The 18139-nt window shown below is 52.3% G+C and overlaps 6 protein-coding genes across 6 annotated transcripts; 2 read left to right on the top strand and 4 right to left on the bottom strand.

Moving 5' to 3' along the window:
• Positions 1 to 3953: 3953 nt before the first annotated feature.
• On the bottom strand, positions 3954 to 4839 carry BO82DRAFT_322038 (mitochondrial 37S ribosomal protein bS16m). The gene is made up of 3 exons (XM_025632753.1): positions 4758 to 4839; positions 4436 to 4631; positions 3954 to 4341 (listed from the first exon to the last, which is right to left on the bottom strand). The coding sequence occupies exons 1-3, from the start codon at positions 4832 to 4834 to the stop codon at positions 4303 to 4305; spliced, it is 312 nt and encodes a 103-aa protein (XP_025486601.1). The 5' UTR covers positions 4835 to 4839; the 3' UTR covers positions 3954 to 4302.
• A 234-nt stretch (positions 4840 to 5073) lies between these two features.
• On the top strand, positions 5074 to 6372 carry BO82DRAFT_436705 (NADHX epimerase; the record flags this gene model as incomplete). The annotated part of the gene is made up of 5 exons (XM_025641134.1): positions 5074 to 5279; positions 5356 to 5464; positions 5548 to 5613; positions 5768 to 5862; positions 5932 to 6372. Exons 1-5 carry the CDS (start codon positions 5193 to 5195, stop codon positions 6370 to 6372), a joined length of 798 nt encoding a protein of 265 aa, XP_025486600.1. The 5' UTR covers positions 5074 to 5192.
• Positions 6373 to 6510: 138 nt separating this feature from the next.
• BO82DRAFT_359211 (WD repeat PLAP family protein) lies at positions 6511 to 9315 on the bottom strand. Its single transcript, XM_025636514.1, has 2 exons — positions 8623 to 9315; positions 6511 to 8568 (listed from the first exon to the last, which is right to left on the bottom strand). The coding sequence occupies exons 1-2, from the start codon at positions 8813 to 8815 to the stop codon at positions 6701 to 6703; spliced, it is 2061 nt and encodes a 686-aa protein (XP_025486599.1). The 5' UTR covers positions 8816 to 9315; the 3' UTR covers positions 6511 to 6700.
• A 1005-nt stretch (positions 9316 to 10320) lies between these two features.
• BO82DRAFT_207881 (WD40 repeat domain-containing protein) lies at positions 10321 to 11988 on the top strand. The gene is made up of 6 exons (XM_025630666.1): positions 10321 to 10443; positions 10504 to 10617; positions 10687 to 10726; positions 10791 to 10886; positions 10960 to 11630; positions 11722 to 11988. The coding sequence occupies exons 1-6, from the start codon at positions 10434 to 10436 to the stop codon at positions 11856 to 11858; spliced, it is 1068 nt and encodes a 355-aa protein (XP_025486598.1). The 5' UTR covers positions 10321 to 10433; the 3' UTR covers positions 11859 to 11988.
• Positions 11989 to 12339: 351 nt separating this feature from the next.
• On the bottom strand, positions 12340 to 14525 carry BO82DRAFT_359207 (putative RNA binding protein). The gene is made up of 7 exons (XM_025636513.1): positions 14339 to 14525; positions 14153 to 14236; positions 13849 to 13880; positions 13722 to 13759; positions 13539 to 13599; positions 13419 to 13485; positions 12340 to 13343 (listed from the first exon to the last, which is right to left on the bottom strand). The coding sequence occupies exons 1-7, from the start codon at positions 14375 to 14377 to the stop codon at positions 12618 to 12620; spliced, it is 1047 nt and encodes a 348-aa protein (XP_025486597.1). The 5' UTR covers positions 14378 to 14525; the 3' UTR covers positions 12340 to 12617.
• A 148-nt stretch (positions 14526 to 14673) lies between these two features.
• On the bottom strand, positions 14674 to 17653 carry BO82DRAFT_359206 (alpha-actinin, sarcomeric (f-actin cross linking protein)). The gene is made up of 4 exons (XM_025636512.1): positions 17193 to 17653; positions 16954 to 17020; positions 15219 to 16826; positions 14674 to 15149 (listed from the first exon to the last, which is right to left on the bottom strand). Exons 1-4 carry the CDS (start codon positions 17246 to 17248, stop codon positions 14946 to 14948), a joined length of 1935 nt encoding a protein of 644 aa, XP_025486596.1. The 5' UTR covers positions 17249 to 17653; the 3' UTR covers positions 14674 to 14945.
• Positions 17654 to 18139: the final 486 nt, after the last annotated feature.

The raw sequence follows: 18139 nt of genomic DNA, 5'->3' as shown, positions 1-18139 counted from the left end.
GGGGGGGGGAAGAAGAGGGAGAGAGAGAGAGAGAGGAAGAGGGAAAAGGCAGGGAATGAGTGGGTGCGGGCAGAAAAGAGAGAGAGAGGAGGGAGGAAGAGAAGGAAGAGAAAGAAAGCAGGCGGGAGTGAAAGGGAGGGGGGAAGTGCCTAGTTAAGTAGCAGTAGTAATATCTAAGTAGTAAGTCGCAAAGTAAAGAAGTATGAAGTAGTCAAATGGATCCTCAACAGTGATCTGAGGTTGTGAGTAAACGAGTTATATCTTGCAAACAGCTTATGCTCAAGAAATCGAATATCAGGTAGAAACTGGAGGCGAAGAAGGCTTGCTATGATGGAGGTGGTGAACCTGGAATGACGATGGCAATGATGATGTTAAAGGAGAATTATAGTGAGGATGATGACTGGCTGAACGGACTGGGGTGGGAGAAGAGAGATGAAGGAAGGAAGGGTAGTTAGGTAAGTAGATAGACAGTCACTGAACAATAACTGTAAAAGAAAAGCGAGAAAAAGAGAGGGAGTGGCAGTCCGTCCGTCTGTCCGTCCCAGACAATGAAGAAGAGCAATATGCCAATAATGAATGGATGAATCGAGCCCGGAACGGTGCTTGGGATTTTAGGGGGGGGGTCCAGATGTGTTGGTGGTAGTCGAAAAGAAAGACAGGCAGACAGACCAGAGGAAGACCGATCGATGGTGGATCAGTTCTAGAGAGTGAGTGTTCGTTCTCGTCTTTTTCCACGGATCCAGTCTGCTTCCGTTCCAGGAGTTTGCAAATGACGGACAATCGGCAGTCCCTTGGGCTCTGGTTCGAGGATGACTCTTCAGTCAGTCAGTCAGTCAGTCACTCGGTCCGTTCAGTGAGGGACTTTGGTACGGAAAGGACGGAGTAGGGTAGGTAAATTATTATCATGCACTATTAAGGTGGTTTACTGGTTTACAGTAAGGTAGTTGGTAGATATTCCACTTTCATGCTGTCCGCTGTTCAACGAGCTTGTCGGAAGCTCGAGCGCGACCCGGCAGTTCGAGATGGACACGACACGCGACTTGATATTAAAGACCAGGGACTAAAAATATTGCCCAGTGAATCCCGATCTCCCCGGGGAAGTATGGTGTCGTCAAGTACAAGTACTGTACGTACTGTACTCTCGGAATAGTGACCTGGTGATAGCGCTATGTAATTCAAAACGACCATGAATTAATCACAGCCTCTGTCTCTCTAGTCTCTCTGTTCTCCGGAGCGGCTGCTTGCTGCAACAGCCGACTGACTGCGTGCGAATGGTCTGCCATCGGAGAGTGAAATATGCAAGCAAGGAGATGCCGATTGCAGCTCCAATTAATTCTACGCAAACAACCGCCACGACGGATGCGAACGTGGAGGAGTGCGTGTGCCGAGACCAGCGGGACGTGGCTGATTCAGCAGCTAACAATGCATTAATTAGCACTATCCATGATTGCAATATCGAAATTACTACTAATCCTCGTCATTCACCAATTCAGCCCACTCCGGTCTTTTTGCTCTCCAAGTCTGGCCCCATGTCCCGGGGGAGACGCGAAGAGAACAAAAAGATCCAAATCCACAATTGATGCTGAACGGCTGAACAGGTGGTCGATCTGGGTCCTGGCTTCCCGAACACACCCTGCGAAACAAACGCTCGGAACCTGGAATGAACCCCGCGTTATCCGTGGCGGCATGACTCGATAGTTGATGACAAGATCAAATCCCACTAAGTCCAACACTCAACACACTCCGAGGCTAGTTAACTTTAGTAGTGAGTCTAGCACGCACGCAACTCTTTCTAGATGCCGGCTGCCTGCTTGAAGCACTAACTAACACTAACTAATCAACAATCAACTAAATTACCCAGGAACTAATTCCTTAGTACACTACAGTACCTTCTGCTCTCTTCTGCTACCCCTGTTCCCTAGTCTTCTCTCTCTACTCTACTGATTACCGTAGACCAACTACGGACCACCTTACCTCTCAACGGCGGGCGCATCTGCAATTCGTACTCCGTATATGACGAATGCTGTCTCATGCGCTAAAGCCAAAACCAAGTATCCCAACCATGTCAGAGAAGAACCCTAATCTTCTCTTCCCATCTGATCACGAGCAAGTCTCACTGTACGACAGAAAGCCTGCCCGTGGATGAGACCCGTGGTTCCCGGCGACCAGGAGCCTCTTGCTGTGCGGCTCCACACGAGTGCATTTCGGCGTTTCCATTGCGCAGACGGAAAACCGAGAGTAAAGATCAACATGCAAGGCTCTGGCGGTGGTAGGTATAACTCAGTTACCACACAGTGATCACCAAATGGGACAGTCTAGACAAGACCGTAGATTGACCAGAACTGACGGCCTGTATCTGTTCTTGGGGTCTAGAAACTCGGCCCGAGACGCATGCATCGACCGGACGAAAACCAGTCTGGGAAGATTTGAAAATGAAATTAATCAAATCATATTGGAAGACCCAGGGCCCGTGATCGTAGCCTGCAGTCTGCCAAAGCTGAGGCCAGATTCCTATCATGTGATTGCGAAGGGGGAAGAAGGATTGTTGTTGTTGGTGTTGTTATTGACAAGGGAAAAGACGGAATCAGGGGAGCAGGTCTGGGTCGCGCAGTTCTTGCTCTCCTTCTTCCCCCCCACCTCCCTCCCGCTCTCTCTCTCTCGTCTAGACCCGCCACCATATCCTACACAACGTCTCTTCGGACGACACGATAAGCCGCCCCCCCCCCCTCCATACACCTTGTTGTTGTTGAGGCACAACCCACATGCCGACATGTAGATACCTTTTCTGAGGGCCGCTAGTCACTCCGACAAACCCACCACGATATAGTCCGATGAGGCGACAGCAGTAGAAATGGGATTAGTCGTACCTAATTAGAGTCTGGCGGACTAGTTCCAACCATGCGCTGCGGGCATGGGAAGTAGTTACTGTACAGTTCAGAACTGTACAGTGGTGGGTGGGGGGAGGAGATAGGCGTGTGGCCACCACCACCCTATCTGGTGAAGGGAAACAGGCCCTGGATATGTGTGTGGCTTGCCATGGATCAATGAGAATGCTCAAACTCTGATGTTGATTTTCCTGCCTGGAATTCCACAGGAAAGCCAATCACCACGGCCCGTCAGACCGATGGGCCTCCGGACTGGCTGATGCGGCGCCTGTCCCCTGAATTAGATTGGCCCAGGTCTAATTTCGATGCGCGGCAATTGTAACAATAAGCAACAAGTGAAAGAGAGGGAAGGGGAGTGGGAGGAGAGGGGGAGGAGGAGAAAAAGCCCGGCATCAAGCACTGGGCAGACTTAAGTCAACTGTCCGCAGAAAAGTAGATCTGCTACAAATCGGGCGTCAGACAGGCAGGGCAGGGTCAACCCCTGCCCACGGTGAAAGCTGAGGAGTTCCATGTCCGAACCTCTTGTTTACACCAAGAATCAGGCACTGGGTCGGCCTTGGTAACTGGTCGTCGCCGTAGTGGTTTCTGCCTGGCCGTTGATGCCTATATGCATGTTAGGTAATTCAGAGTTACTAGTTAACGGATGGCCCTTGTGAAGCCGATACATGGGCTGCAGCCGCTTGTGAGGTATTTGTTGAATCATACCGGAGGCGTGCTGACCTGTTGATATAACCTGCCGTGGGAAACCTTATGGTTTATGATTACGGATGGAATGCATCCATGATGACAGTATGTCTCTGGTGAGCGGTCGATTCCCTGCCTGGTCACCTGCCAGACCTCAAATGCAAGGACCACTCGGGCCCTACTTCCGCTGTTATGACTTCCTCTGAAAGGCTTGTTCATAATAACAAAGTACCCCCGTGACAGGCCACAGGCTAGTCTACAGGAGACATACTCCAGCAGTGAAGCCTGCATAGCAAAGTAAGGAAGTACTACCTTACTCCAGTTCTAGACTCTGCGAGCACGCACCACCCCAAGAGTCATTGCCCAACGTGTGCGCACAGGATTCGGTGCAGAACAAAATCCATCGCAAACAGATGCTAATTGATATTAATCACAAATGCGAGACGCAGTCACATAATCAGCGCACATAATGTACATAAATTCTCAACCCAGAAGTGTTTCCAAATGTATATCACTCTCTCAATAAACGCCAATAAGTAATGCCAGGAGTGTAACATCCAGGGATAATTTTTTCTCCAAACTTCCGCTCCGGCCCTCCGATTCTCTTTCCTTTCTTCTCACGCGTCACGGGCCTTGTTCGACCGTTTTACCGGCCCGGAACCCCAGTGCCTCATGCTTCGTGCTAAATGTACAACAGATATATCAAGGAACGGTGTAGATGCGCTCGTTTGGTTTAGTTGCTGGGAACCTTCTTCGCTTCCATGAGACCGGCCTGGGAGCACATTCGAGGTCAGTAAAAGGTGGTTTCCCTCGTCATGGCCGTCGGTCTTGCTGCGGGGAAAGCCTCCCCCGGAGAATGGACATACCAAGTGCAGTAACCTCCAGACACCGTCGCTGGGCTGTGCGCCAACACCCAACCAGTACTTGGCTCGAGACCGATCGAGCGAGATATCCTTGTATGCTTTCGCGGTGCGGGCTTCCTCGTCGGAGAGGCCGGTGGGACGTTGAGGGATGGGGTTGAAAGTGCCAATGACCTCTAGGGGCTTGGAGTCGCGGGCCGAACTAAGCGAGCATTGAGAGTTAGCGCGATGATTCAGTTTCGTCGATGGACTGCTGCTGGGGCAACTTCAGGACTCCTCGGTAGCAGCACATGCGCTTCATTAGAAGGACCCAAAAAAATTTACCTACCGAGCTTGCGCGACCACGATGTTGTAAAAGGGCTGGTGCTTGTTCCCGAAACGGGACAGACGAATACGGACGACCATCTTGGAGGAATTCGGGTTCAATTGGAAGAGAATGAGAGGTCACCGAGCCAGCGCAAAGGGAGATCTCAACTGAACGAGCTGGGAGTAGACCCTCGATCTCCGACTCCGCGGCAGTTTCCAGCCTGTCCGGAGGATCAGTTTGTCCGGATAGAGCGCCCGAATCGGACTAGCGCTGGACGGTGGGGAACATCGATAACAATGATGCAATGCAATGGATGCGAACACTTATCTATCAATCATGGTGCTGTAGCTCTGGTAGCTTTTACAGTTAAATATCATCTCTCCTGATCCTTTTCCAATAGCCCCATTGAGGGATTGTTTACCTCTGTACTCACTAGCTTAGCATTGACACGCTTGTATGCTCCTCTCCTCCATCCTAAGGCGGAAACCTCCTCTCACGGCCAAATTCCGGAAATTTAGTACATCAGCCAAAATGTCATTGAAGGTCAGCCAGCCCACGAACTGCAACCTAGACCACCAGGAGGGAGCTCGGATCCTTAACATCGCGTTGAATATGATAGGCCCTCTCCTCCAAGGATGCCGCCTCCCTGGACAAAGATCTCATGGAGACCGGCGGGTTCTCTCTAGACCAGCTCATGGAGCTCGCGGGGTTATCAGTCTCTCAAGCAGGTGCGCGCGCGCCGAATTCCAGCCATCGTACTACACAGTACTCGACAAGCAATTCATTCCTAACTCAAGAGACACAAAAACAGTATACCGCATCCATCCCCCAAATGCAGGCAAGAACATTCTCGTCATCTGCGGTCCCGGGAATAATGGTGAGCACTCAATTCCTACCTCCTACCACCTTCTCCAACGCCAGCGCCAGCACTAGCGCCATAGCCCATAGCCCATACCCATACCATACCTATCTTATTCCCCATGAAACCCCCCTCATACAACACCATCTAACCACCCCCACCCTCAAAACAGGCGGCGACGGCCTCGTAGCCGCCCGCCACCTCGCGCACTTCGGCTACAACCCAAAAGTCTACTACCCAAAGGAGGGCAAAAACGAGCTCTACCAGGTAAGTCAAACCCTACACCCAACCCAATCCAACCTCCAATTCCTCACTAACCCAACCCACCCCCCTAAGCGCCTCAAAACCCAACTCCGCCACCTCTCCATCCCGATCCTCGCCGACACGCACGACCTCCCAGAAGCCATAAAATCCTCGCACCTGCTGGTGGACGCCATCTTCGGGTTCAGCTTCGGCGGACCGCTGCGCGACCCATTCCCGGAGATCATCAGCCAGATGGAGGCGGCGGCGATCCCCGTGCTGAGCGTGGACGCGCCCAGCTCGTGGGACATCGAGAGCGGACCGCCGCGGGACGGACCGGGGGCGAAGTTCATGCCGGAGGCGTTGATCAGTCTGACGGCGCCGAAGCCGTGCGTGAAGTTCTACCGCGGGAGGCATTTTGTGGGCGGGAGGTTTCTGACCCGGGATATTGCGGAGAAGTATGGGTTGGATGTGCCAGACTATCAGGGGGTGGATCAGGTGTTGGAGGTTGGGGTGGATGCTGAGGGGAGGTTGTAGATTGGGGGGGCGGTGGGTGTGACGATTACAAAGGGGGCTTTGTACAGGACAATGTGAGGGTGTGTGCCCTGGATTTAGGGTCGTGGAATGGACACTTTCACTGCAACCAGGGGGGTTGAGGGTGCTATCTATCTTCTATAGGAAGGGCAGTCGGATCTTATGTATCCCTCCCTCTCTAGTCAGTGGACGTCACGGTTACTTAGTCAATATTTGATTTCATGCAGGTGTGCATCGCTATCGTTAACCAATATGTATAATCCCCATGGATATAAAGTAGTAGGAGCTCTCTATTCAACTTCGAGAGGTATCCTGCAGCCAAGGCTTCACCCTACGACAGCGAGTCCTTGATCTCACCAACGATGCCCTTGGTTCTCGGCTCCTTCCCAAGTCCAGAGCTCAAAATGGTGTTGAGAAGGGCATCCACGTCGTAAACCTCCTTTGCCGCGGCCTTGACCTCTTCACCCAGCGCCTTGACCAGTGTTCCTAATGCGACAAGGCTACGGTAGACTGCCTCGGAGTCCTTCTCACCCTGCAGCATCTGCGTAAGCTCTGCAAGAAGCACCAATCCCTTCTCCGACGACTCGGGAGCCGCTTCGTTGCCTCCAGAGGTCAAGTAGACGGCGACATTGATGTAGAGGGTCGCAACAGCAATCGTCAGGTTTCGATTGGGCGTTGATCCGCTGGCGGACAAAGCAGACTTGATGGCAGGCAAAATGTAATCGAATCGGCTCATGACCAGGTTGCGACCAGCTTCCGTTTCAAACAAATTCGCCAGCATTCTGACCGACAGCATTGCATTGTTCACGTTCAATGGAGAGTTGAAAATTCCACTTGAAAGTAGCCCTGTGATAAGATCCTGCCCATCGTAGTCTGCACTGGCGACCGCAGGAGTGGCCGCGGCGAGCAAGCGGAGGAGATCCAAACCGGGGAGTCTGCTTGAAGTAGGCCACAATGTGGCGACCTTATATAACAAGACAACACCAGTACCTGCAATGGGCGAATCGTTCAAGCTCGAGGATTCTAAATGCGTGCATAGAGAAACTACAGTCTCGAGCTCGGATGGACTTAATGACAGTTCTTTCGATCCTGATGACACAAGTTGCTCGTTCAGCTCTTGCAACTTCTTAGCGATTACCTTGAGGTTGGCGGACTTGATCGATAGATACTGCGTCTGAGGGAGGACCTTGGGGCGGGGCTCCGGGGCCGGCGGAGGCTGGGTAGCTTGCGATTCTTGTCCGTCTCCAGGACGGTAACGTCTTTCTGTTCCCCAAGGGTCAGCGCCAGCGGGGGTTGGGCCTTGGCTAGGTTGGCCAAGGCTGGCACCCTGGCTGTTCTGAACGATAAATTGCGCGACTTGATCAAGGTAGTTCATAGACAATTCGTTGTCCTGAATGAATTTGGTTGCGGCTTCATATGGGTTTTGAGAGACGTTGTATGGTAGTTTGAGAGGAGGCTTGCCGTCCTCCACGTCGACATCGAAGACATAGTCGTAATCCTGACCCAAGTACTCAATCTTCCTTCCACTGCTGGCAGCGGAATCGACGACCGTGCCTACTGCAATCCATTCCCGAGATGCCATCGACCACGTGTGAGCCGTAATGCTACCATCAGTCTCACGAATCATCTGCACCTGACCATCCTTAGTGCCTGATTTCTGTTTGAGAAACTCGGGACCGGGAAGTTGCTCCTTGTTGATTTTGCCGACCTGCTGTTCAGGAATAGCAGACTCCTTGACCGTCTTTTCGAACTGTTGAAGTACTTCAGCACTTGCAACCCGGTCTTCGCTTCTGGTGAAGACGCGAGTCACCCGATCACTGGCGCCTGTGACGATGTCTCCAGTCTCCTGGCAAGCAGCAACACCCCAAACCGAGATCGCGGGATGTGTTATCGTTTGCACGCACTGCATGCCATTCCACACTCTGACCGTCCGGTCTTCACCAGAGCTGACCAACTCGCCAGAAGGCAAGGAAGCCAACGAGTAAATGAAACTTTCGTGACCATGAAGCTCTCCGACAAGTTGTCCTTGTATGGTGTGAAGTCGGATAACTCCATCGTTGCTAGCGGAAGCGAAGTGTGCGCCGGAAGGGTGAGAAGGAGGAAGCTTGCACAACGCTCGAACGACATCTTGAGAGTCCTTGATAGTTTTCAGAAGTTTTCCAGAGGTGTTGAAGATACGAATAATCTTATCCGCGCAGCCTATTGGTATGTTAGTACTGGGATGACGTGATAGCAGAGCGACATGGCACCTACCCGTGATGATTGTGTCCTTATCATAGGCAAGCACCGTCCAAACGCTTCCCTGATGACCGTCCAAGACAAGATCGCATTCCCATTTACCTACTCGCCAGAGTCGGGCTGTGGAGTCCCAGCTGCCACTTACGACCCATCCGCCTTCGTGTGAGACGTCCAGCGCACACACGTTGTGTGCATGGCCTAAGAGCATGGCGTCCGCATTGTCATCAGCGGCTTTGCCGGGTTGCCTCGCCTCAATGATTGTATCTTGTCCGCCAGAGAGGACCAAGCCATCGGGAAAGTCGGGTGTAGGGGGATAATATGCTAGGGCGTTGATGAATGCTGAGCCGTGAGAAGTGATGTTGTAGTCATACGTCGGAGGCGGGGTAGACACTAGTCTCCATAGTCGCACTGTCGCGTCTCGAGATGCTGAGAAGATGGCATTCGGATGAGGAAAGGCCACAGCGCGAACCTATGATACAGCGAAGTAAAAATAGAATTATCAGTTGTCGGGGATCACCAAATGGGGGGGGGTCAAGGTGGAAGTGGGCAAAGTCAGCGTCAACAGCCGGGAGGGGGGCGTTCTTACATCATCGCCGTGGCCCTCCAGAGAAGCGGAGATCTTGAACTCAGGCATACATGAACTGATGAACGAGACAAGGGGAGTAAAGTGGAAGAGCTTGGTGGGGGGATGGCGGGACTGAGGGAGGTGGTTTGAAGGAGAAAGATGACAGCGATAGTAGTGTAAAGATCAACCTCCAGAGCACCCTGGTGGTTCCTGGTTGAAGTAACAGTCAGTAGGCAGTACCTGGGAGCTGTTGCTTAGGGAGGCCATGGTACCTCCGCGGGCCATCACGTGGGCGGTGGCTCAGCGGGCTGGTTGGGCGGGAAGAAGTTGCTAGAATCAGAGCGGTGGTTGATAAGCTAACTAGGAGGAGTCATGGGTGTATATGAGTGAGGGATTGGTAGATAAGTAGGTAAATACATGCAAATATTCAGAGATTCAGAAGACTCCTCATCTGTGACAGCGGCGTGGATCACCGAAGGAATTTACAAGGGAATACTGAGTAGAGTTGGTATGCTGGGTATAGCGCAAGTGCTTAATGCAAGTTAAAGTACCTAATATCATTGTTCAATATATGCTGAGTAGCACCTTTTGATCATGAACTCGAGAGCAAAAGTGTATTGAATGTCCTTTACAAGATGTTCATTCAAGGTAGATATGTTGAGTATACAGGATTCCAGTGGCTGAGATGCATAGATTAGAGTCCCTCACGTGTAGGCAATCTAAGCCGAACTAGGCTTAGCTCGGGAATGGAAGGGGAATTAATTGTAAGGCGATCTGCGAATATCAAAAAAAGAGCACATCATCCCCGCTGATTTGCGTCGCTTTCCTCTCTTCCGACCCCCCTGCTGGGCTCAAATTCCCCTTCGAACTGTGTGTTGTAGAACTGAGCTGGCATTTATCATCTTTTTCAACCTTCTCTGTACAGCCCTGCAGTGTGCGATTGTACAGTTCGACCTCTTCCCCCTCAACTTCTCCAACCCATTCTTAGAGCCTCCCACTCCACCCACCCACTATTTGGGCCAATTGATGACTTGACGAGATCGACGATTTTCCTTTTGTATTTCTACATCCACTCATCTCCCTCATCTTTGGCTTAAAATCCATTATCTCGGTTCTCCGATTGTATCCCTGTTCAAACGGCTTGTACATCTGCTGTTGAAGACAATCACTCATCGCTTGACATTAACGGCCGCCCGCAACTGATCGCGACATCAATTCCCAAAGATCTTGTTATAAGAATCCCCAGATAGAAACGCTCAATATGGCTGCTGGTGAGTCTCGATGTCTTTACCTCTCTCATTGCACTTTTGCTCATGACTAACATCTCATAGATATTCCCAAAGTCGTGCCATTGACATGCCATGGACATTCCCGTCCTGTGCCGCACATCAACTTCTCCTCCACAGTCGAGGATGATCAGTACTACCTCATCTCCGCATGCAAAGGTACGCTACGCTGCGCTGCGCAGTGCCGCGGACACTCCTGGAGGTCGGCAAGCTAATTCATACGCACAGATAATAATCCCATGCTGCGCGATGGTATCACTGGTGACTGGTTCGTTCAACTTCCACATCCAAAACAAAAACCCTAAGCCTCAGGCTAATGACAAACAATTTAGGATTGGAACCTTCCTGGGTCACAAAGGAGCAGTCTGGCAGGCACGTCTCTCCACTGACGCCACCATCGCCGCAACCGCCGCGGCCGACTTCTCCGCGTAGGTTCCCCAACCAGCGCATTCGTCCAAGCCAGCCAGCCAGCTCTGGAACTAACCAACCTTCACCCAACAGCAAAGTATGGGATACTCACACGGGCGAGTGCCTCCACACGCTCCAGCACTCGCACATCTGCCGTGCTGTAGCATTCCCCATGCAGCCATCGCCCCGCGTCCTGGCCACGGGCGGCTACGAGAAGAAGCTGCGGATCTTCGACCTCACGCGCAGCAGTAGCAGCAGCGGCGGTGGTGGCAATGGAGGCGGTAGCAGCAACAGCTCGTCGCCGACGCTCGCCACGGGGCCCGCAACGCCCGCCGAGGGCACGCAGCCATCGGCGGTGACGAGCTACGAGATCGGACCCGGCGTGCACGGCGGCACCATCAAATCCATCGTCTGGAACCATGACTACAACATCCTCACCACGGCGGCGGAGGACCGCAAGATCCGGTGGTGGGACCTCCGCTCCCGCCACCCGGTGGTCGAGTACACGGTCGACGGGCCCATCGGCAGCTGCGAGCTCAACACCCTGGCCGTGCGGCCCAACGACGCGGGCATCCTGACCGTCGCCGCCGGCAAGTCGGTCTACCTCTTTGACGGCCTCAACCCCGGCCGCCTCCTCAAGAAGATGGACTTCCGATACGAGGTCGCCAGCGCGGCGGTCAACAACGAAACCAGTCGCCTGGTCACCGGCAGTGCCGATGATACCTGGGCTCGGGTGTATGACCTGCTCACCGGGGAAGAACTCGGTACGTGCCTTTACCCTGGTCCCTCCTTCTCTCAATTCCCTTCAGCCCCCCTCAAACATGAAAAGAAGTCCAGTGCTAACACCCCATCCAGAAGTCCAAAAAGGCCACCACGGCCCCATCTGGTCCGTAAGCTTCTCCCCCGACGGCAAACTCTACGGCACCGGAAGCGAAGATGGAACCATCAAACTCTGGAAAGCATGCAGGGAACCCTACGGTCTTTGGCGGTGATGACCCCTCGCCTCCCCCCACCCCCCCAATAAATCTAGTCCTGGCAGTGTGTCTAGTGTTTCTAGTCCTAGTTCTATTTTCCTAGTCCTAGCCTGTTACCTAGACGGCGGTTTTTCTTGCAAACCAGACCACCGAGAAAAAGTTGGTATGCTAGCAAGCAAGCAGACAAGGGGGCGTGATGCTGGTAACAAACATGATTCGTCATCATCATCATCATCATCATCATCATCATCAACAACAACGGGATGCAGCATCATGATCAAGGACTTTCTCGTCTAGCCCGACCACGGTCAAGGGTGATTGGGCAATTGGGGAAGAGAAGAGGAAGATATTTCCTTACCTTATCTTCACCGACAACACACGCACACACATACACAAAGAGACAAACAGCACAGCTTTTAAAAGGAAAGAAGCTTTCCTGAGAGGTGGAGGGGTTTGTCCACATATCATTAGTTGTCTTGTCTTGTCTTGTCTAGAACTATTATATCCTAGTTGCGGCTCTCACTGGAATAACATGGATCTACCTGTCTGACTACTTCTGGGTAAAGTAGCTTTGCGTCAACTGCATCACGGAGTAGGAGTTCAATCTTTCTAGTTGACAGTTCGGTTTCTTGGAATCGTGTCCAGTTAAAAACAACACCAAGATCCTTTCTTTCAATTTAATTACACAAAAACAGCGGGATCGTCACTCAACGCCTTTCCCTTGCACAACCGAAACCACCCTGTAAGTCGCAAATTTGTTTTTCCAAAGTTGACGCTTTACTCAATCATGTCAATATCATCGTCTCCAGCTGCCGCCACAGATGCAGGAGCAATCTGCTGCGGCTCATCCGGAACCGTATGGTTGTCGGCCGCACCAGCACCGGCACTCGCCGCCCCGCCCCAGTAGTCGTCCATCTCGGCGTCCAGCTCCTCCTGGGTCTTGCGGGGTCGACCGTTGACCGTGCGACGGCCCTCCCCGCCACGGGTATCGCGCTCGCCCTGCTGACGTCTACCGCCACCACCACTGCCACCGTTGGCGGGTCTGCGGGCGGGAGATCTTTGGCCAGGAACGTATCTGTCGATGTGCTCGGGAGGCGGCTTAGTGACGTCGCTGCGGCGGTAACCACCACCACCGGCACCACCAGCGCCACGACGACCGCGACGACGCCGGGAGTTTCCGTCGGGGCTACCGCTTCTGCTGCCGGGGCTCAGACTGCGAGCGTTGCGATCGCGGGGGCGCTCCACACGGTCGAATAGACTACCCTTGGGACGTTCCACGTTGTCGAAAGGGTTGCGGTCCCGTCTTCCGCCGCTGCTGCCACCACTGCCGATGAGTGTCAACCGGATGGGCTGACCCTTAGCGTTGGCGCCGTCAAATTCGCTAATGGCTGTGCGCGCGTCGCTGACACGGTTGTAGGTTACAAAGGCAAGGCCCTCGGAGCGGCCGGCCCGGTCGTAGACGAGGGAGACATTGTTGATGGGTCCGATGCGGGTGAAAAGATCCTTTCAAGGAGAGAAAAGAGCTCGAGTTAGACATGCACAGACACGGACGAAACAAGGGCTGCAAAGGCATCTTACCTCCAGATCACTCTCGGTGATATCGTAGTGGATATTCTCGACACGAAGCTTGGCTCCGGTAGATGCGCTATCGTAGAAGGTCAACCGGAGCGTATGCTATAGCGATCATGTGGAACATACTGTTCGTGCTCGGGCGAGTAGCGGTCACCGCGCGGGCGTCGAGAGGCACGGGACGGGCGGGCTGAAGGATTTGAGTTAAGAATTGTTTTCGACCATGTGACACTAGCACGTCGTGTCGATTGCTGAGGTAGTTTAAGGAGGAAGAGGAGGAGGGTTAAGGACTGGTCGAGGGTCAAAACGCACCATCTCTGTCGTCTTCGTATTTGTCATGAACCCAATCGCTACAGGCGTGAAGACAAACAGGTTAGCAAACACGTCACCCTGGTGAGTTGATGCTGGCCGTCGCAGCCAGGGGAAGGGGTGCAGTTACAGATCCAAGTCGGGGCGGTCTTCTCTGTAAGACTGTTGTGGTCGAAATAGAGAGACAAGGTCAGCTCGAAAGTCACAGTATATACTCGTGTAAACACAGCTCCGTCATCTTTGTTTTTTCTGGAGCGATGCATGGCCGTGTGTCTATGCGAGACGGTGCTACGAGGCCAGCGGATATTGCTTATCATGATGCGCGAGTAAAGTTCGGAAGGAGACAAGGAGGAAGGACCTGTTCAAGCATGTCGTTAGGAAAGGGTCCGGATTACGAGGCGTGGCCGGAGAGCCATGAAGCAACACAATCATACCTTTCTTACGCCATCACGGCGACGGCCTTGAGAAGGACGGCCTTGAGGAGCACGGCGACCACGATCCTGAGGTTGCTGTTTTTGCTATAGATTGGGCAATCTACCGTTAGCAGAGTGTCAAGACGAAGGGAACAGTGCTCCAGGCCAGAGTCCGTATGGTAGTCAAGTTGATTCCGGGGAACTTACAGGGCGCTCGGCGATGATCTCGTCGAGACTACGATCCATTTTGAAAGCTGTCGGAGACAATAGGGTCTTTTGCGAAAGGTGACGAATAGACGGATGGTTTGCAGGGAATAACAGCGCCTGCACTGCGGAACGATTGAGGATCCAAGTCAATGGAGGATGAATAAGAGAACTTAGGAAGGCGAAGAAGGGTCGGCGGAAGCTTGCAGCCCGGGATTGGATCCAGGCCGGACGTTTGTCCACACTGGACTCCACACCGCCCGGACCAGAACCCCCCCCTGTGCGTGCACGTGATATCCCATCTGGCATGGAGTAGCCAAGTATGGAGTGCAAGATTGCAACAATTACACTCTATTCACGTTCTTAAGAAACACTACTTCTACCCACACAGGGCAAGAATTGTACATATCTGGAATGACAATGAACCTTGAAGAGGACCCTCCTTTTTGTGCTCCAGATAACACCAATCGCAACTTTAACAGCAATGCCCGGCAGATGATATGGATATGGAAAAAGGAAAGCGAAACAGAAGAACACCGGGTGTGCAATGCAGCCAATCATGCAATAAAAAAAGAAGAGGGGGGATGATGGAAGAATGATGAAGTAGTCATTAGCTTTCACCATTGGCAGGTGCGTTCGACTGGGTCTCATTGTACTCCATCATCTTGCCCATGAAGCTGATGTAGTCATACTTGGGGAGATCGCGATCCTCCTGCAAGTCGGGCCCTTGGTGTGGTGGCATTGTCTGTACAAGGTGGTCGATGACCTCGTCCGGGATAAGGGAGTGTCGTAAATCAATTTCGGTCACGTATGGCTGCGGATCGTTAGTCTCAACTCAACCATAGTAGGAGAGTAATCACAAAGGGAAATAAGTAGTACATACCTTGCCATCTGCAACTTCTCGGAAACTCTGCAAGACCTGCTCGGCGGAATTCTGGTCTTCCACCACGCTAACCATGAAATGAATGAACTGCTCGAAGCTGACACCGGCATTTTGAGCCAACCGAGCTGGGCCACATGTCTCAAGGTAAACCTGATGCATCTCCTCCTCGTCATAGACAAGTCCCAGACTTGCAAGTGCAGCGGAGAATTCGAGCTCAAGAAGTGTATTTGATGAGTCGCGATCGAAATGTCTGAAGACCGACTCGAACTCCTCCAACTGGATGGGGGTCAAGTTGGTCATGTTGCGGGCGACAAGTTGGTTGTCGAGGAAAGCCAGCTTCTTAGAGATGCTCGATTTGACCAGACTCAACTCGTAGGAGAGTTCATCTAGGGTGTATGTCGTCCAATCATTTTCTTCGATGTTAGCTTCCGCGCACTGCTCGTCCAAAGCCGCGATAGTATCTAGGAATGCGTCGAGGGGAGGCAAGTTATCATTGAGTCTTTTGACATGGGCTAGTTGGTCTTCTACATCGCCATCGAGACCAGAAATAGCCAGAGACAGCGTCTTAAGTGTCAATGCGAAGTCGTTTGCCTTGTCCGCGAACGAACGACGGAGCGCATTCTTGATATCTCGGATCGTTTCGTTGATGAGTTGACTACGCTCGTGCTCGTCGCGGGTCAAGCCCTCCCATTGCTCATCGCAAACCTCCAGACTAAGCTCCGCTGGAGGTTCGTATGGTTTGAGACGATAAGTGCTGAGTTTAGTCTTGATGTTTCCCAAAAGAGCAGCAAGATCCGACTTTTCGGCCACCCACTGGCGCTTTTGGTTTCTCTTGTACAGCGAGAATTGGTGGGCCTGCTCTTTTGCATCCTTGTAGGTACCCTCGAAGGACGCTGTCTTCCACGCTTCGCGTTGCGCGGCAATCAACCGCAGCAGCTCCTTCATCCTCCGCTCGTAAGAGTTCTGCATCTCCCAGGCACCATGCATGTTGTTGATGAACTTCTCGACCCGACGCCCCGCATTCTCAACCCGTTCCAATTGCGAAAAGGCGTGGAACCAGTAGGCGATATACGTCATGAGCGATTTTTCGTCCGGTTTCGCAACATCGCAAACGTCGTCAACATCAAGCAGATCAGGGATCCCGATTTCGTTCGAAGCAATGTCAAAGGCGAGCTTCATGTTTCCGCGGTGGTCCTTTTTATCCAGGGCATCGAAATCGATCAGATCCGGGCGGTGGATATCCAGAAGCGCACAAAAGGCCAACCCATCGTTCCAACTGGTAGAGAAATCCCGGACCTGTACACCTTCGTAGCAAGCGGTCTTGCGTTGACACCACAGTAGGAGACCCGCCTTTGCGGTCATACCCTCCGCATTGATGTCACTGATAGTGAATCGAAGAATCAAAGTCCAGATCAGACCCAGCACGATCTTTCTATTGCCGTCCACAACATCTTCGGCACCGATATTGGTCATCTGGATCCTCCGCCCTTTGATGAAGTCAAGACTCTTGTTGACATTTTCGAATTTCTGGACGCGGAGTTTGGGCTTCGAAGCGTAGCGGCCGAGCGATTCTCCGCCGAGAATTTCGAGTAGATGGATGAGGATGACCTATAGAGATTCCACAAGAAACGGTGTCAACAATATAATTCTCCTCTGGATTTCCCGGTTGTGCTGGTTTCGGGGGGGGGGAGGCTCTCCGCGTGGCATCGGAATAGGTATAGATAGGTAGACTCACGCCATCGGAAAGGTCGACGACTAAATCATCGATAAAGATTCTGCGGACCTTCAACTTGTCGTTGAGCCTAGTAAAAGGTTTGGTGTCAGTTCATGCGACTTTGGTGGGCTGGGTAGAGTGCAAGTGAACAAAGAAACCCAGTCAGTCGAGATAGATAGCAGTGCCCGATCTGCAGTTGGAGGGGTATCTTCCAGACATGCTATGCCACCCCAACTGCTTTGAGCGGGGGATCAACACACCATTTTGTGAAGGTCTTCTGCTGTACGTTAATCCAGTGCTTCTCAACCGCCAACATGGTGAATGCTGTAGAGAGAAGTAATCATCCAGGGCGTGGGCGGAGAAGGGCGGTTTTTTTGCAGATGGGAAGCACGGACTGAGCGAGCGGCGGCGGCTGTTGCTTTCTGTTGCCGGACGGAGACTCGGGCAGATGGGGCGTTTCTGACAATGCAAGTGACTTGTATGGAAGAGGCAAGGCAGGATCTTCAGGCCCGCGGCACTGAGAGATTAAAAGTGTGCGTTACACGCACGATTCGTCGGTAATTGGTGTGTGGTTGGGATGCAGGAGGTTTAGAGAGTAAGAGTAAAAGAATCAGGCAGCCCGTTTGGATTGAGAAAAACAAAGCAAAGAGAGAAAGATAGGATGTTAGGTACAAGCAGTACGGATGGAGTTACAGCTCCGAGTACTCGGAAGCAGATAAAGGGGCTGACTGGCAGGTGTTGCTCTGGTGGCATTCAATGTCAACCTTCCACTTCTCTCTTTGCGCCCCCCTCTCTCTTTCTCCCCTCTTCTTTCCACCCCACAGCAACCAGTGGTTTGAAAAGTAACCTGGAACCAGTCGGCTGCTACCGGTCGAACCAGACATTCTACGGAGTACTGTACCGTACATGATTTTGAGTGTATTACAGCCAGGCCAGGTAGCATCAGGCAGATTCAGGGATGAGATACTAAAGCCTACATAGATAGGTACGTACACTGGACAATCTTGAACATCTACTGGGCAAATGCTCATGACTCGCCATTGACAGCTCTTAATCAACAATTCTGGTTGGTTGCCGACATTCTTCATGTTTCTGTTTTTAGTATCACAACACTTTGCGGCGCCAGATCTACCGACTCGCTGTGCCATCTAATTCCTCTAAATTGCCCAACAAATAGGTTGCTTATGCCCAAATCAGGAGAGAGTAA

Source organism: Aspergillus uvarum (genome assembly GCF_003184745.1).
Source record: "Aspergillus uvarum CBS 121591 unplaced genomic scaffold BO82scaffold_86, whole genome shotgun sequence".
NCBI lineage: Eukaryota > Fungi > Ascomycota > Eurotiomycetes > Eurotiales > Aspergillaceae > Aspergillus > Aspergillus uvarum.
The sequence above is the reverse complement of the archived record's forward strand: the minus strand, read 5'-3'. Positions and strand labels throughout refer to the sequence as shown.

Excerpts from the sequence above, each read along its gene's own strand:
- BO82DRAFT_359206 (XM_025636512.1), bottom strand. The coding sequence starts at position 17,248 with ATGTTGGCGGTTGAGAAGCACTGGATTAACGTACAGCAGAAGACCTTC. Across the intron at positions 17,021-17,192 it reads CAGAAGACCTTCACAAAATG|GCTCAACGACAAGTTGAAGG; the intron begins GTGTGTTGATCC and ends ACCTTTTACTAG. Across the intron at positions 16,827-16,953 it reads TCGTCGACCTTTCCGATGGC|GTCATCCTCATCCATCTACT; the intron begins GTGAGTCTACCT and ends GAATCTCTATAG.
- BO82DRAFT_322038 (XM_025632753.1), bottom strand. The coding sequence starts at position 4,834 with ATGGTCGTCCGTATTCGTCTGTCCCGTTTCGGGAACAAGCACCAGCCC. Across the intron at positions 4,632-4,757 it reads ATCGTGGTCGCGCAAGCTCG|TTCGGCCCGCGACTCCAAGC; the intron begins GTAGGTAAATTT and ends ATGCTCGCTTAG. Across the intron at positions 4,342-4,435 it reads TCTGGAGGTTACTGCACTTG|GCCGGTCTCATGGAAGCGAA; the intron begins GTATGTCCATTC and ends ATGTGCTCCCAG.
- BO82DRAFT_359211 (XM_025636514.1), bottom strand. The coding sequence starts at position 8,815 with ATGCTCTTAGGCCATGCACACAACGTGTGTGCGCTGGACGTCTCACAC. Across the intron at positions 8,569-8,622 it reads TAAGGACACAATCATCACGG|GCTGCGCGGATAAGATTATT; the intron begins GTAGGTGCCATG and ends ACATACCAATAG.
- BO82DRAFT_207881 (XM_025630666.1), top strand. Across the intron at positions 10,727-10,790 it reads GATGGTATCACTGGTGACTG|GATTGGAACCTTCCTGGGTC; the intron begins GTTCGTTCAACT and ends CAAACAATTTAG. Across the intron at positions 11,631-11,721 it reads GCTCACCGGGGAAGAACTCG|AAGTCCAAAAAGGCCACCAC; the intron begins GTACGTGCCTTT and ends CACCCCATCCAG.
- BO82DRAFT_359207 (XM_025636513.1), bottom strand. The coding sequence starts at position 14,377 with ATGGATCGTAGTCTCGACGAGATCATCGCCGAGCGCCCT. Across the intron at positions 13,760-13,848 it reads GACCGCCCCGACTTGGATCT|CGATTGGGTTCATGACAAAT; the intron begins GTAACTGCACCC and ends TCACGCCTGTAG. Across the intron at positions 13,486-13,538 it reads TACTCGCCCGAGCACGAACA|CGCATCTACCGGAGCCAAGC; the intron begins GTATGTTCCACA and ends CTTCTACGATAG.